Source organism: Heterodontus francisci, chromosome 5 (assembly GCF_036365525.1).
Source record: "Heterodontus francisci isolate sHetFra1 chromosome 5, sHetFra1.hap1, whole genome shotgun sequence".
In the NCBI taxonomy this organism is placed as follows: domain Eukaryota; kingdom Metazoa; phylum Chordata; class Chondrichthyes; order Heterodontiformes; family Heterodontidae; genus Heterodontus; species Heterodontus francisci.
Window position 1 is genome coordinate 18,273,457 of NC_090375.1, and position 14,737 is coordinate 18,288,193.

The 14,737-nt window shown below is 41.0% G+C and overlaps 1 protein-coding gene across 11 annotated transcripts in view; it reads left to right on the forward strand.

Annotated features, from left to right (window-relative positions):
* The window catches only part of LOC137369760 (intermembrane lipid transfer protein VPS13B-like), a 1,379,747-nt gene that overhangs the window by 651,433 nt on the left and 713,577 nt on the right, over nt 1–14,737 (forward strand). Inside the window, exon 20 of one of the 11 annotated variants that reach the window (XM_068031176.1) lies at nt 4,520–5,182. The exons of the other annotated variants lie outside the window; for them this stretch is intronic. Coding sequence (XP_067887277.1) covers nt 4,520–4,533 — 14 coding nt within the window. The 3' untranslated portion in view covers nt 4,534–5,182. Of the gene's footprint in view, nt 1–4,519; nt 5,183–14,737 lie in introns of those variants that run through there. 11 annotated transcript variants of the gene reach the window in all.

The window sequence follows — 14,737 nt, forward strand, 5'->3', positions numbered from 1 at the left end:
AACGGAGTTTTGTAAGCCTAAGAGCCTGTTATGTCCTTGTCTTGGCCACAGGAGATGGATGCCCAACTAAATTATAATCGGGGAAGATAGGCCACCAATGAGTTAATGTCGTTTAGTATTTCTTCTTCTTCTTCTTCTTTGGCCTCCTTGTCTTGAGAGACAATGGGTAAGCGCCTGGAGGTGGTAAGTGGTTTGTGAAGCAGCCTCACAGCTCCAGTGACCCGGGTTCAATTCTGGGTACTGCCTGTGTGGAGTTTGCAAGTTCTGCGTGGGTTTTCGCCGGGTGCTCCGGTTTCCTCTCACCACCAAAGGACTTGCAGGTTGATAGGTAAATTGGCCATTATAAATTGCCCCGAGTATAGGTAGGTGGTAGGGGAATATAGGGACAGGTGGGCATGTGGTAGGAATATGGGATTAGTGTAGAATTAGTATAAATGGGAGGTTGATGGTCGGCACAGACTCGGAGGGCCGAAGGGCCTGTTTCAGTGCTGTATCTCTAAATAAATAAAATAAATAAAAAATAAAATAAAAGCAGCGCCTGGAGTGGCTATAAAGGCCAATTCTAGAGTGGCAGACTCTTCCACCGGCGCTGCAGATAGAATTGGCTGTCGGGGCTGTTACAAGTTGGCTCTCCCCTTGCGCATCTGTCCTTTTTCCTGCCAACTGCTAAGTCTCTTCGACTCGCCACACTTCAGCCCTGCCTTTATGGCTGCCCGCCAGCTCTGGCGATCCCTGGCAGCTGACTCCTACGACTTGTGGTCGATGTTACAGGGCTTCATGTCGCGTTTGCAGACGTCTTTAAAATGGAGACATGGACAGCCGGTGGGTCTGATACCAGTGATGAGCTTGCTGTACAGTGTGTCCTTTTGGATCCTGCCATCTTCCATGCGGCTCACTTGGCCAAGCCATCTCAAGCGCTGCTGGCTCAGTAGGGTGAATATGCTGGGGATGTTGGCCGCCTCGAGGACTTCTGCGTTGGAGATACGGTCCTGCCACCTGATGCCAAGGATTCTCCGGAGGCAGCGAAGATGGAATGAATTGAGACGTTGTTCTTGGCTGACATACATTGTCCAGGCCTCGCTGCTGTAGAGCAAGGTACTGAGGACACAGGCTTGATACACTCGGACTTTTGTGTTCCGTGTCAGTGCGCCATTTTTCCACACTCTCTTGGCCAATTTGGACATAGCAGTGGAAGCCTTTCCCATGCGCTTGTTGAATTCTGCATCGAGAAACAGGTTACTGATGATAGTTGAGCCTAGGTAGGTGAACTCCTGAACCACTTCCAGAGCGCGGTCGCCGATATTGATGGATGGAGCATTTCTGACGTTCTGTCCCATGATCGTTTTCTTGAGGCTGATGGTTTGGCCAAATTCATTACAGGCAGCCGCAATCCTGTCGATGAGTCTCTGTAGACACTGTTCAATGTGGGATGTTAATGCAGCATTGTCAGCAAAGAGGAGTTTCCTGATGAGGACCTTCCATACTTTGGTCTTCGCTCTTAGACAGGCAAGGTTGAACAACCTGCCATCTGATCTTGTGTGGAGGAAAATTCCTTCTTCTAAAGACTTGAACACATGTGAGAGTAGCAAGGAGAAGAATATTCCAAACAGTGTAGGTGCAAGAACACAGCCCTGTTTCACGCCAATCAGGATAGAAAAGGGAACATCTGATCTTTGCGAGTAGTCTGAAGAGACCACGTCTGCTGACGAGGTCAAAGGATTTGGTGAGATCAATGAAAGCAAGGTGGAGGGGCATCTGTTGTTCTCGGCATTTCTACTGGAGCTGGCGAAGGGAGAACAGCATGTCAATGGTGGATCTCTCTGCTCGAAAGCCACACTGTGCCTCAGAGTAGACACGCTCAGCCAGCTTCTTGGGCCTGTTTAAAGCGACTCGAGCAAAGACTTTCCCCACTATACCGAGCAGGGAGATTCCACGGTAGTTGTTGCAGTCACCGCGGTCACCCTTGTTCTTATAGAGGGTGATGATATTGGCATCGTGCATGTCCTGTGGTACTGCTCCCTCATCTCAGCACAGGCAAAGCAGTTCGTGGAGTGCTGAAAGTATAGTGGACTTGGCACTCTTGATTATTTCAGGGGTAATGCCGTCCTTCCCAGGGGCTTTTCCACTGGCTAGAGAATCAATGGCATTGCTGAGTTCCGATTTTGTTGGCTGTTCGTCCAGCTCATCCATGACCAGCAGAGACTGGGCTGCATTGAGGGCGGTCTCAGTGACAACATTTTCCCTGGAGTACAGTTCTAGGTTGTGCTCCACCCAGCGGTACATTTGCTTGCGTTGGTCAGTGATCGTGTCCCCTGATTTAGACTTGAGGGGGGTGCAATCTTCCTGATGGTTGGCCCAAAAGCTCTCTTAATGCCGTCATACATTCCTCTGATGTTTCCGGTATTGGAGGCCAGCTGAATACGACTGCATAGGTGTTGCCAGTAGTAATTTGTGCAGTGCCTGGCTACTTTAAGTGCTACGGAGGTTAACTCGCTGGGGGTTTTCTTGTAGTTTAACAGTGCAATGCGCTAAACAGCTATGACAAGTTCCAGCTGTTCAAAGTGAGATTGAAACCAGTCTACATTCTGCTGCACACGTTTGCCATAGGTGGTCATTGCTGAGTCATAGATGGCACCTCTGATGTGGGCCCACTTGGTCTACGCATCCCCTGTAGGCGTGTTTTGAAGGGCTTTTTCAAGTGAATTTAGAAACTTATGTAACAGCTGTGGATAAGAAATTCTGCTAGTGTTGATGTGTGGGCGGCCCTTCTGCTTGGAGTGATGCAGCTTCTTTGGTTTGAGTCTAACCTTGCTGCACACCAGGGAGTGGTCGGTGTCGCAGTCTGCACTGTGGAAGCTGTGTGTGATTTGAATGCTGTCTATAGAGGCTCACCTTGTGACCATGAGGTCCATCTGGTGCCAACGACATGATCTTGGGTGTCTCCATGAAACCTGGTGACAGGGTTTGGTATGAAAGAACGAGTTGGTGATGCAGAGGTTGTGATAGGTACACAACTCAAGCAGTCGCTGTCCATTCTCATTCATCCTTCCAATGCTATAGCGCCCAAGACAGGAGGGCCATGAGTCATGGTCGGCCCCAACCCTGATATTAAAGTCCCCCAGCAGGAACAGGTGTTCGGTGTTGGGGATGCTACTAATGATATTATGGAGTTCCTCGTAGAACTGGTCTTTAACTTCAGGTGGGGAGCAGAGTGTTGGAGCATAGATGCTGAGTAGGTGTACTGGACCAGAGGTGGTGAGCAGTCGGATGGACAGTATACGTTCCGAGCCATGTGAAGGTGGCTCTATCATGCTGAGCAAAGAGTTTCTCATGGCGAAGCCCACTCCATGCTGTCTTGGCTCTTCAGGATCCCTACCCTGCCAGAAGAAGGCGTAGTTTTGCTCTCTTAGAGATCCGCTCGCAGGCGGCGTGTCTCCTAAAGTGCTGAAATGTCCACATTGAGTCTACTGAGCTCGTTGTTAATGATGGCAGTCTTCCGAGAATCATTGATTTGTGTAAGGTCTTCCGACAGGCCAGGACACACAGTTCATCCGTTCCAGCTTGCAAAACGAAGTGCTGTTTGGTGTGATGTTGCAGTCAAACTTGTCGGGCAATGACCATGAGCTCCAAGCACCCATTAAAGCAGGTGGACTGTGGCGGAACAGAAACTTACTGACCGGGGGCTGCCCGGTTTGAGGCGGGCGGTAGCTGTCCAGTGAGATGCGATGACCTCTCCCATCGACAAAGGCAACTCGTGGCACCCAATCTCTACGCCAATTGAGCTGAACCTATAACCCATAACTGCTGCCTTCCGTGTTGTTTTGGTTGCTGTGAGGCGACTATGGGGTGACCTCTCCATGGCGCATGCCTGGGTGGATGTATGGAGGTTGTGAGTTGCCCAAGCTTCAAAACCCCCCTCTCGGCCTTCCTGGTGGGGTCCAAAGGAGTGCAGAGTATGACGTTTGGCACCAGTATGGCTGCAGGAACTGCCGGAAACATGCCAAAGGTGACACATGACAGCTTTCGGGGTTCCGCTCCGTATTTTCTGTTAGGGTTTACTCCCTTAGCCTTGGTCTCTCCCGAGATGCCCGCTAGGCAGTGGGGTTGTTGGGGCCCCTGCTGAGGGATAGGTGGATGCCGGCGGAGGGGAGGTGGGGGGAAGGGGGTGCGGGGGGGGAGAGGGTGGACGGAAGGGGTTGCGGGGGGGAGCTGGGAAGGGGGGTGCAGGGGGGTGGGGGAGGGGGTGCAGGGGCATAAGGGAGGGAGTGTGAGGGGAAGATGGTGCGAGGGGGGAGCTGGGAAGGGGGTGCGAGGAGGGTGAGCTGGTAAGGGGGCATGAGGGGGGAGCTGGGAAGGGGGTGGGGAAAAGTGGGTGCAGGTCATAAAACATTTGATCAGCTCCCACACAATGCAGTTCCCATGTGAAGTTGGGGTTGCCTTGTGTAGTTTCAACCTCGACACAAAATTTTGCCAGTCTATTTTTTTTAAAAAAAGACTTATTCGCGATATTTTCTTACAGGATTCTTGGAATGAAATCGATCCTGCCGGGTCTACCCTTCACTCGCTGCACCAAGAATTTTGAAGATTAGTATTTAATCCATGACTATCAACATGTTTTGACTATAAGCAGCTATTTTTCACCCTTAGACATATTAACCACAAACGTAACAATTTTGGTTTTATAAAATCTGGGAAAAATCCAGAATTTCAGTTGTCCCCTTTTGCAGCTGGTATATCTAACAGTTAGTCACTGAAATAAGAACATTATTCAATATGAAAAGACGTTTGGTCGTACAGAACTTGAGAATTGCTGAAAATAGAGACATGTTGTCGACGCTTTTTGTCTTGTACTCATCAGAACAATACGCAAGAATAACCTATGTAAGGGAAAACAACAACTTTCTACTGTGTGAGAGAGAGTGCTGATTGGTTGGCAAGTGAACTTTGGTAGAGACATTGCCATGGAAAATGCACCAGTTTATGGTGACTGACAGTTAACTGCCAAGCTTTGTTTGAAATTTAAAGCAGGCAACTTGACCCTGATTGGTCAAGGCATTGCCCTGAGGAAGGAACCAGTGAATGGCTGCCACTTACTTTGTTTAGCTGAAACAAGCACAATGTGTGTACATGTTCTTTCTGTCTGCAAAGAACAGGGCCCTGTGTATTAATATATGTAGCTTCCAGTACACGCAAGTGCGCCATACTGCGAGCCCTACTGACGATCTTAAATTAGTTGTCAGTGTAATTCTTAGCACACTGAGGATTATTTAGCAAATGTTGTCTAATCGCGGAATCACATCTAATGTTGGACACTGTCTTTTGAATTTTGCAAGCACGGGCTGGTTGGGTATGGCCTGTATCTTGCCCGTTGCGAACAGCGTAAAGGACATGTTGTTTGATATCAGTTAGACACATTTATGTTTAAAAAAATGTATTTTTGTGCAGTGTTCTGCAAGATGTAATATTTGAATTTCGTGATGCAACTCATCTTTTTGCTGTGAATAGCTTTGTGGGAGTTCCTCACTCGAGAATCATGTGAGGTTTATAAACACACTCAATATAGAAGTAAGTACCTTAAAAGAGAAATATCTTGTGAAGACAAGGGTCTGAAATTTCCTGAAGCTTTTTGATATAACTATGGGCTGGTATCATGTTATTATTATCCAAAGAAATTTGTGAATAGCCGATTAACCCTAATTTTATGCCGAAACAGTGGAGCGTGCCGATTTCCTTAATTGTTAGCCGTGCTTCCAAGATACTTCCGTTGAAACCCTCTGCAGATCATTTACGCCTGTAATGCATGGGCGTAGGCTTACACCAACTAATTTAGGCACAGCATTGCCCAAAGTCATTTGATATTGTCTTAAGTTAGATTTTTGGCTTGAGAGTCATTTTCTTTGCGATTTACTGCTATATTTGCTAACTGAGACCTCCACTATACTTCGCCAAAGTGCTGTCAGTGTCAGTGCACCCAGATTGTTTTGGACCTCCGCCCATGCATTCAGAAAGACTTGGGAAGCTGGAATGGTCTGCCCCATTGGCATATCCCAGTTCTGCACAACAGTGGAAAAGAAGCAGCAGAGGCAAGAGACTTGGAGAATGAGGAGCCATGGCAGAAGACAATAGCCCAGTCTCTCGTACTCTTTATGGTGGTGCTACACTTGTGCTTGTTTCACATCGTTTTTTACATCCAGCATAGGCAAAAGAATTCTACAGAAAATTTGGTGTACATTGCCATTGGCAAGATAAATTTTGTCGTAATTTCAACATTAGTGTGATCTAGGAAATTCTGCACCAATTTCCTTTTGGTTGTGAGGCCCTTCTCAAATCACTGAGACTTGTAAAGATGTGGAACTTTGCTCCCAGTTAAAGAGGAGGTTCCTGATGACTTCTCATGAATAACAGAACAGAGTTAGATAATCGCCAGAATATGTATTAGCTGAGACTCCACTGAAGAAAACTTTATGCAAAAATGTTACCATATTCCTCCAAGGATTATGCCTCTATGCGATTCACCTCTTTTGATTTGACGTGTATGGATTAGTACTGTGTTTTTACAATGTAATTTTAGTAAGATTGGTGATTATTGCTGGAATAATTTTTGTTAAACTTGTGTGTTTTTTTTAATGTTGGTGTTCTTTGCACAAATTTAAACTTAATTGGTAGAAAATTCCTTTGAAGATCCCAGCAGACCAACATAAGGTCTGAATGAGCTAGTAAAGAATAACTTGGCAACAGCTTAAACAGTTTGTGTCTTAAGCCTCCTTTAAATTGTAATTAGTTCAAGCTCAGAGAGTAGTTGAAAACTCCTGACACTGGATTAAAGGCTAGTTGTTACTTTTTATATAGGGAAGAGGACATAATTTGTGCTGAAGTAAGCCTTAAGTACAGCAGTAGTAATACATTAGAACATTACTGGGAAAAAGTGTGCTCTTGACATTCTGCTGCCCATATCCCATACTGCACCAAATCCTATTGCTGACCTACTTTATTTTGTAATCCAGCAATGTCTCAGATTAAAAATTTTTGTCTATGTCTTTCAATTCCTCCATGGCTGATTCTATAACCTCTTGCACCCTGTCAACTTTACTGAACTCTCTGTTCCTCTGATTAAAGCCTCTTGTGCATTTCCCATTCTTTTGCCCCACCGCCGGTGGCAATACTTGAATTCCAACCCTTTGCCTAAGTCTTTGACCCAACTAATCTCTCTCTCCTTGGCTCAGTGTTTGTTTCTCCATGGAATAGTTTGAGATTTTTTTCTACATTAAAAGTTAAATAAATGTAAACTGTTGATATTTATTGAACTACCCACATTTGTTTCTCAAGTATGAAGAAAAATCTAGAAGGGTATATAGTTCAAGAAATTTCTCTCCATCTATTTCACTAGAAGAAAGATTAAAATTGAAAAATAAAGCTCCTACTTCTTGGGAGACGTTTATACTTAACGGGCTTTTTGGTGTTATGAGATACCATTTAGATCTACTCTCTCAGCTGACATTGGCTGCAGTGATATCAAAAAGTGACTGCATGGGAAACCTTAGAATCTTTTGCCCTTTTAAACTCTGGATGTGGATTTGGATGCAATCTTGCCAGAAAATCTCCATTCTGATTATATACTACTGTGTAGTCAACTTTCAGTTCAGATTCTTACCAATCATCATCTAGCACTTTAAAGGATTCCATTACATAGTTTTAGCCATTTTTGATCAGTAAAGTGTAAACTATATTTTCAAGTTAATGCATTCTGAACGTAAGTTTGAAACAACGTGTCAAGCATAGAACTGTGTGAAATTAAAGGTTGAAGGCAGCTATGTAACGCCGAAAGGTGGCAGGGTGGGAAAGCTTGGAGGCTTCGATTTGGATTCTGCTCTGCAGAACTTCCTTTGGAGCTGCTTGCTGGCTTCATCTGAGCATACCCTTGTTGTGGATGGTGGCTGGGGGCAGTGGGTGGAGGGACTCAAAATGTTTGGATTCCATAGGGAGGGAAAAGATGATTTCAACCTCAAATATCTGGCGAGGTAGTTTTTTTTATTGTTGCACATGAATTACGTAAATGGTGGAGTCGCTCTTACTAAAAGTAGTTCTTGCACTTCTCCTTTAACTTTTCAGAGACTTCTTCTAAGGCAACCTGTTCTCAGTTGGACTGAATTTTAGTTTGCACAGTAGCTGGGTCATGACAGAAACATATGTCCTCTGAGAGTATTAGGTGTGAATAGTTCTGATGTATATTTTATCCTGTGGTGGTAGGGGAGCAAAAGAGAAGGCAAAATTGCATAGAATAATGTACAATAGAGAGAATTAGCTGGGACTGGTTGCATGTCCGTGATCTGAAGAAAGAGTTCATGTACAATTAATGCTTTGTATTATTTTTAAGTACGTCGTTTTCTCAGTACTGCCAATGGCCAGCATGCTGAATGCTGTTGATGTAGAATGATGCCCATATTAAGGGATTAATATTTGGTAGAATTACTGGAAATCTACATATTTGAGAACCAACTGTTAGTGGAAAATAATGTACTGTATGTGTAGCTTTTTTTCCCTGTAGACTAAATTAATGATTGTGAGCTCTGAACAGGGGATGTAACAGATGGTAATGAAGATGAAAATTTGCTGTCACTTTCAGAATAAGAATTTTGCAGAGCTTTACAGTAAAGCTGACTTATTTTCTCAGTTTTAAACTCAACATGTAGCTTTTGAAAAAAAAGTTGCATTGGGTGTGGATTTGTGCTGTCATCTGAGGTTCTACTGTTGTGCCTGTAGAGCTAAAATAATAGCTTTGCAATTCTTAAAAAAAAAAGTATGTAATTCTACTGTTTTTCTCTCTCTCACTTCACAAGACAGTCCTGGCTTGGAACTCAGGATTTTAAAATAGATTGTTAATGTTGTGGAAGTATGAGTTCTGGATTTAACTCGCAGCATTAAAAAAATTGCTTTATCTAAGGGCATTTGTTCAGTTCTGATTTCGGAACTCAGCAATGTAAATGGCTCCTCGTCACTCCGACTGTTTTCTGGCATGACACGTACTAATGGGACAGTGTCAGCAAATCTTACCTCACCCTATTTCCACCCTCCAGAATTCTTAACATCTGGGCAACTGCAGTGATTATAGGCGTCCCGTTGGAGTCATAAAGAGAAATGTAAACCAAGCACTTTGAATGCGTTTTTAACCATTAATATGCAAGTAATGATAACTGTACAGAGGTCTGTTTTTCTGTATTTACTCAGTAGACTAAAATTTAACTGTAAACTGTAAATGTTATGCAGAATTCCCTGTCTGGATTCTAATGTATATGAAATGTAGCCAATTCTATGCATGGTTCTGCCTTGATATTTCCATTTTGCTAATTATAAAAAGCAATCTTTTATCTCTTTTATCCCCTTGAACAATTCTTGACTTTGCAAACCTGTTTACTTGATATCAATTTCTGATTGTATTTCATGGGATACTATAGTCCTGACGTTTTCGAAGTATTTATAGAATCTTTTATTGTTATTTTCCAACTTCAAATTAACAATTAACAGTACTGCCTGTCTAACTCAGAAAATAGATCAATTTAATCAGTCCTGTCTATTTCAAAGCACAAACTGTAATAACTTAGCATTATAACAGCGCAGAAGGAGGCTATTCGGCCGTCATGTCTGTCCCAGCTCGCTGCAAGAGCAACTCAGTCAGTCTCACTCCCTTTGTGGCTAAATTATTTTATCTATGCTAGTCCCAAAAATTAAACTTGTATTGTGAGCTGCCCAATAGAGTGCTAAAAGTTAAAATTGTACTTTTGAATTGTTGCTGCAGCAAGGGTTTAAATGTACACGCAGTAAGTTCATACATATTCACTTAGTACATGCTTAAGTCCTTGTAAATGGTGTCATAGACAAAGTTCTCACCAAACAAGCCTTACTATGTTCTGGCATTAGCCCAGCTCATTCTGTTCCATACTTTGTTATACAACATTTTTAACATATCTATCTTATCATCAGCAACAAGTTGGAAAGTTAAAGTTGGAGAGAAAGGTACTAAATCTTTCATCATAATTAGGAGGACCAATTTCATTTCAGAAGGTTTATGCTTTGTATGTTTAGTTAAAACTTGATGTTCAGAGTGCACTAACTGGAAAGCGTAGCTTGCCCCTTACTGTTAAAACATGGCAAAAATGATGTGATGGCAAATGAATTATGAAAAAAAAATCAGCAAGCTAAGGTTGGAATTTTACAAAAATGACCAGTTGTGAGTGAAACAGATAATAGTATTGAACTGGACATGTTAAACAATTTAAGCACATGCTATTTCATATTGACATGTGGCAGATCTGACCAAGTAAACTGGCTATAAAAGTGCCATATTGAGCAAGTGAATTTGCAGGTCATTTCAACTGTGCAACAGATTAAATTGTTTTCCTTGTAGGGTCGGTAATGACAGATGCTGCATAGTTTTAGTATGAGCTTGTCATAAAATGCAAGTTTCCTAAATACTAAATTGGGGATCTCAGAATTGAACTGTAGCTAAATGGCACGTTATTTTAATAACTTGGAATGCTTAAACACACAGAAATATGAAGGTAGATATTGGGGAACTGCAGATGAAGCTTGAAGTGAGTTAAAGCCTTTGCTTTTTAACAATCTTTATCTCCAGTGTCTAAGATTTTGCTGTGATAAAGATGCATTTATCAAACTTATTTGGGTTGAGCTAACAGACTCAGTTTGATTTTTGTACTGTTTCCTATGCGATCTTTCCCTCTGCTATCTGCATTTTCATTTGGATGTCTGTGTTAGATGATGGCTTGATTCTATCGGGTACAGATTCTGCAAGGCCATACTGTCACCCTGTGGACATAGTTGGTACAGCTGAAGCACGCCATGTCAAGGTTGAAGTTCAGTGACTAACAAATTTGTTAATGAATATGCAGCACAGTAGGAATATGATTTCTCATAGGAAAGATGTTGTATTAATACTTATATCACAGATGGTGTCTGTGGGTGCCTCAAGTTCATTTTCCACCTGAACAGAGGACAACAGTATTGTTGTAAATTAAACCTGGTAAATAGTTCAGGCTTATTGGTCTCCATGAAATGTTCATTAAATTGAATCAAGTGTTCTTAATTTGTATTGAGCAGTATATTCAGTAAATTCCATGAATTTCCCACAAGATCTAGTATTGAAAAGATGTTGACATATATACATTCAGTTTTGTATTTATAATTTGTGCATGGTTAGCTGGTCTAATACCATAACAAAAGACATTACAATTTGCTCCCCAATCAAGACAAACTTCAATACTAAAGGTCAAGAAATAGATAACATATTAACTGAATCAGTGCACTGCAAAGTTTTGTATCTAAGGAGTAAATGAGTTTTTTTTTAAGTATATGTGGCAGTGAACCAAATGTTTCTTATTGTTGTTTTCAGTTGATCTAATTGCAAGTTGTTTAAGATATGTGTTTTTAAAATGGTAACTTACAACTTTGTGAAAGCATGTTTTTAGAACTCAATATTCTCTTCCAGTCATTTAATTGGCTGGCTGGAAGTCATAAATTTTCAGTTTTATTGCATGATGCATTTTAATGCTGGTGGATGACAATCTAAGAACCCATTTAGAGTTTAAATCGACACCATGTGCTGTCTGATCCAACTATCTGCTAATGGTGTTGTGTGTACTCTTCATTAAACTAGGGCAGAAGAAACCACTAACACATGAAGTCACTTGCTTCCTTTTTTTAATACATTTTGTCTGCCCTTTCCCAGTTCAAAAGCTGCAATTCTTTACATTATAACTATGCTAGAATTAGAACACTAATCTAAAGCATTCTTTGACCAAATAATGAGTAGATTCATTTTCGAAACAACTTTCTAACAAAATAATTTTACTCTTATCTTCTTCATATTGATCATGGTAGAACCTCTATGTCCAGACTCTTGGGACATTACTCCGGTAGTGTCTGTACATATAACACAAAGGATGAACAATTAATTCAATTAAAGATCGTTTTACATTTATTAAATACTGAAACTTATATTTTAAAAATATACAGTAAACTGCAACTTTAAAATGCAGTGGTGTGCACATTACTAATAAATCGATCAGGATTGTACTGTAGCAATGACTTTTTTCCTTCAAAATGTAATTTGTTAATTTGTATATTTTTAATTGAATAACATACAATGGCTAGAACATGATTATTGTTAGTGCTACAGTCGTATTGTTTCGAATGTTTCCAAATTTCATGTGTTGATTCTCATCTCTCTGAGGTTTATTGTTATCTATTTTAAAGTGATAGCAGCATGCTAAAATACCAAAAGTGTCATCAGTTTTTGATTTAGGTTAAAGAAAATGGCTTTAAAAATTAATTTATCATGTTTTCATTTCTTTTTAAGCATTTTTTAAACATGACTTTAAAAAAATACTTATTTGTTAATTCTACTGCAGTTTGGTGAAGGTCTTTGATAAGCTTAAAGTGTAATTTTATGAAATGAAATAAAGCTTATCATTTTTCTTATTATTTGTTTAGTTCCATTTATGGAATTAGGTCACAGAGCAGCCATGATCCCATGGAATAATGGAACAGGCTTGAGGGGCTAAATGGCCTACTCTTATTTTATCCAGCAGTTTTAGTACTATTGTTGGGTAGAATGGCATTTTGGAACATAGGTTTTCCAAGGACAACTTTTTTTGTTCAAGCAAAAAAAAACTTTTATGTAGGGTGTCTTTGAATTATGCCTGATGTAAAACAACTTTATTAATGATTACAGTGATCTCTGACTCACGTTGGGTCCTACTTATGGTGGAGGAAGATGCATAGTGACTGTTGGTCTGTAGAGAGAAAAATTAATGAGAATGCAGTAAATATTTTATATGAAAATTTCACTAATATATTCACCAAATAAATGCAAAAGGTAACAGCTGAACTGGTAAATGATCTTTGCTTTTTACGGTCCAATTTTTATTTTACCTTAATTGACTTGTTAGGGTTACTTCAGCTCCCACAATATTGGGACTTTGAAAGACCCAAGTCCCATCTAGAGCTGTGCTACAAATGAACTTCTTGGATCAGTGGAATAATTGTGGATCATAGTGAAACTGTATAAATTCTGTATCTTTTCCCTCAAACTCCCATAATAATTCATTTCTCTTTGACTCCTTTCTTTTCATGTATCTTTACATAAAACACAAATGGAAGTAGAGAATTTTGTCTTCTCAAAACATGATTCTTTCCTTGCAGACTCTCATGGCAGAATCATAAATGTTACTAAATGACCTATTCTAAGTGAAAAAGAAAGTGAGTTTCACAACCAAAACACCTTACAGCCAATGAAGTACTTCTGAAGTGTAATCACCGTTGTAATGTAGGAAATGTGGCTGCCAATTTATGCACAGCAAGGTGCCACATACAGCAATGAGATTAGGACAGGATTGTTGATTGAGGGATAAATACTGGCCTAGACACTCCCCATCTCCTCTTTGAATAGTGCCATGAGATTTTTTTACGTCCATTTTATCAGTTTAATGTCAGACTAAAGATGGCACCTCTGACAGTGCAGTGCTCCCTCAGTACTGCTCTAAAGTCTCAGCCTCAAGTAGGGCTTGAACCCAGAACCTTCTGACTCAGTGTGAGTGCTATCCACTGAGCCATGGCTGACACCTATGAAATCAGCTGTTCTTTTAGTCCTGTTCTTTTTGCTGTTTAAATGTTACTTGCTTCTACATGAGTTGCATAATGACCTGCTCTGTATGCATCTTAAATTTGTTTTTGAAAGGGAAAAAACTCACTAAGAGCTCTTACTTTGTAATTAAGTAACATTTTAGAAGAAACAATGTGGAATGACTTGTTACATCAATGAACCAAAGAAAATTCCATCAAATAGGTTGGTGATGTGGCTTGGCTTGAAGACCTCAGTGCAGTACCAATAACTTTAATGGGTTTCACGTCAGTTTAGGATGGGAATAAAAACACATTCCAAAGATTATATTCAAACCAAAATATTGCAGATGCTGGAAATCTTAAATAAAAACAGAAAGTGTTGGAAAAACTCAGCAGGTCTGGCAGCATCTGTGGAGAGAGAGAAGCAGAGTTAACATTTCAGGTCAGTGACCTTTCATCAGAACTGGCAAAGGTTAGAAATGTAATAGGTTTTAAACAAGTAAGGTGGGTGGGGGTTGTGGGAGGGGGGTGGGGGTTGTGGGAGGGGGGTGGGGGCGGGTGGCGGAGGGGGAAGAGAACAAAAGGGAAGGTATGTGATAGGACAGAGGGCTGGAGAGATTAACTGACAAAGTCATGGGACAAAGGCAGAGAGAGTGTGCTAATGGTGTGATGAAAGATAAAGCATTAGTGCAGAGAAAGTGTTAATGACAGAATAATAAGCAGCCCTAGCCAAAAGTACAAATATGAGAAAAAACAGTAGGCAGGCACATGGTAAAAAAATAAATAAATAGGGGCCAGCCATGCTCTGAAATTATTGACTCAATATTCAGTCCGGTAGGCTGTAGCATGCCTAATTGGAAAGTTTCTTGAGCTTGCATTCCAAAGATTATTCTTTGCAATAAAGGCTGACATTCAGTTGACTTTTTGGTAAGAATTTTGATTTCATATTATTCAAGTTGGGTGGAGGAAGAGAAATCTGTTGGGACCTTCCAAATGTGTTGTTTATCCAGTTTGCATTTCTATTCAGCGCAGAAATATTGATTACACGAATACCTTTGTTACAATGACCTCATACCATGACTGTCTCCAGTTTGCAAAAGAC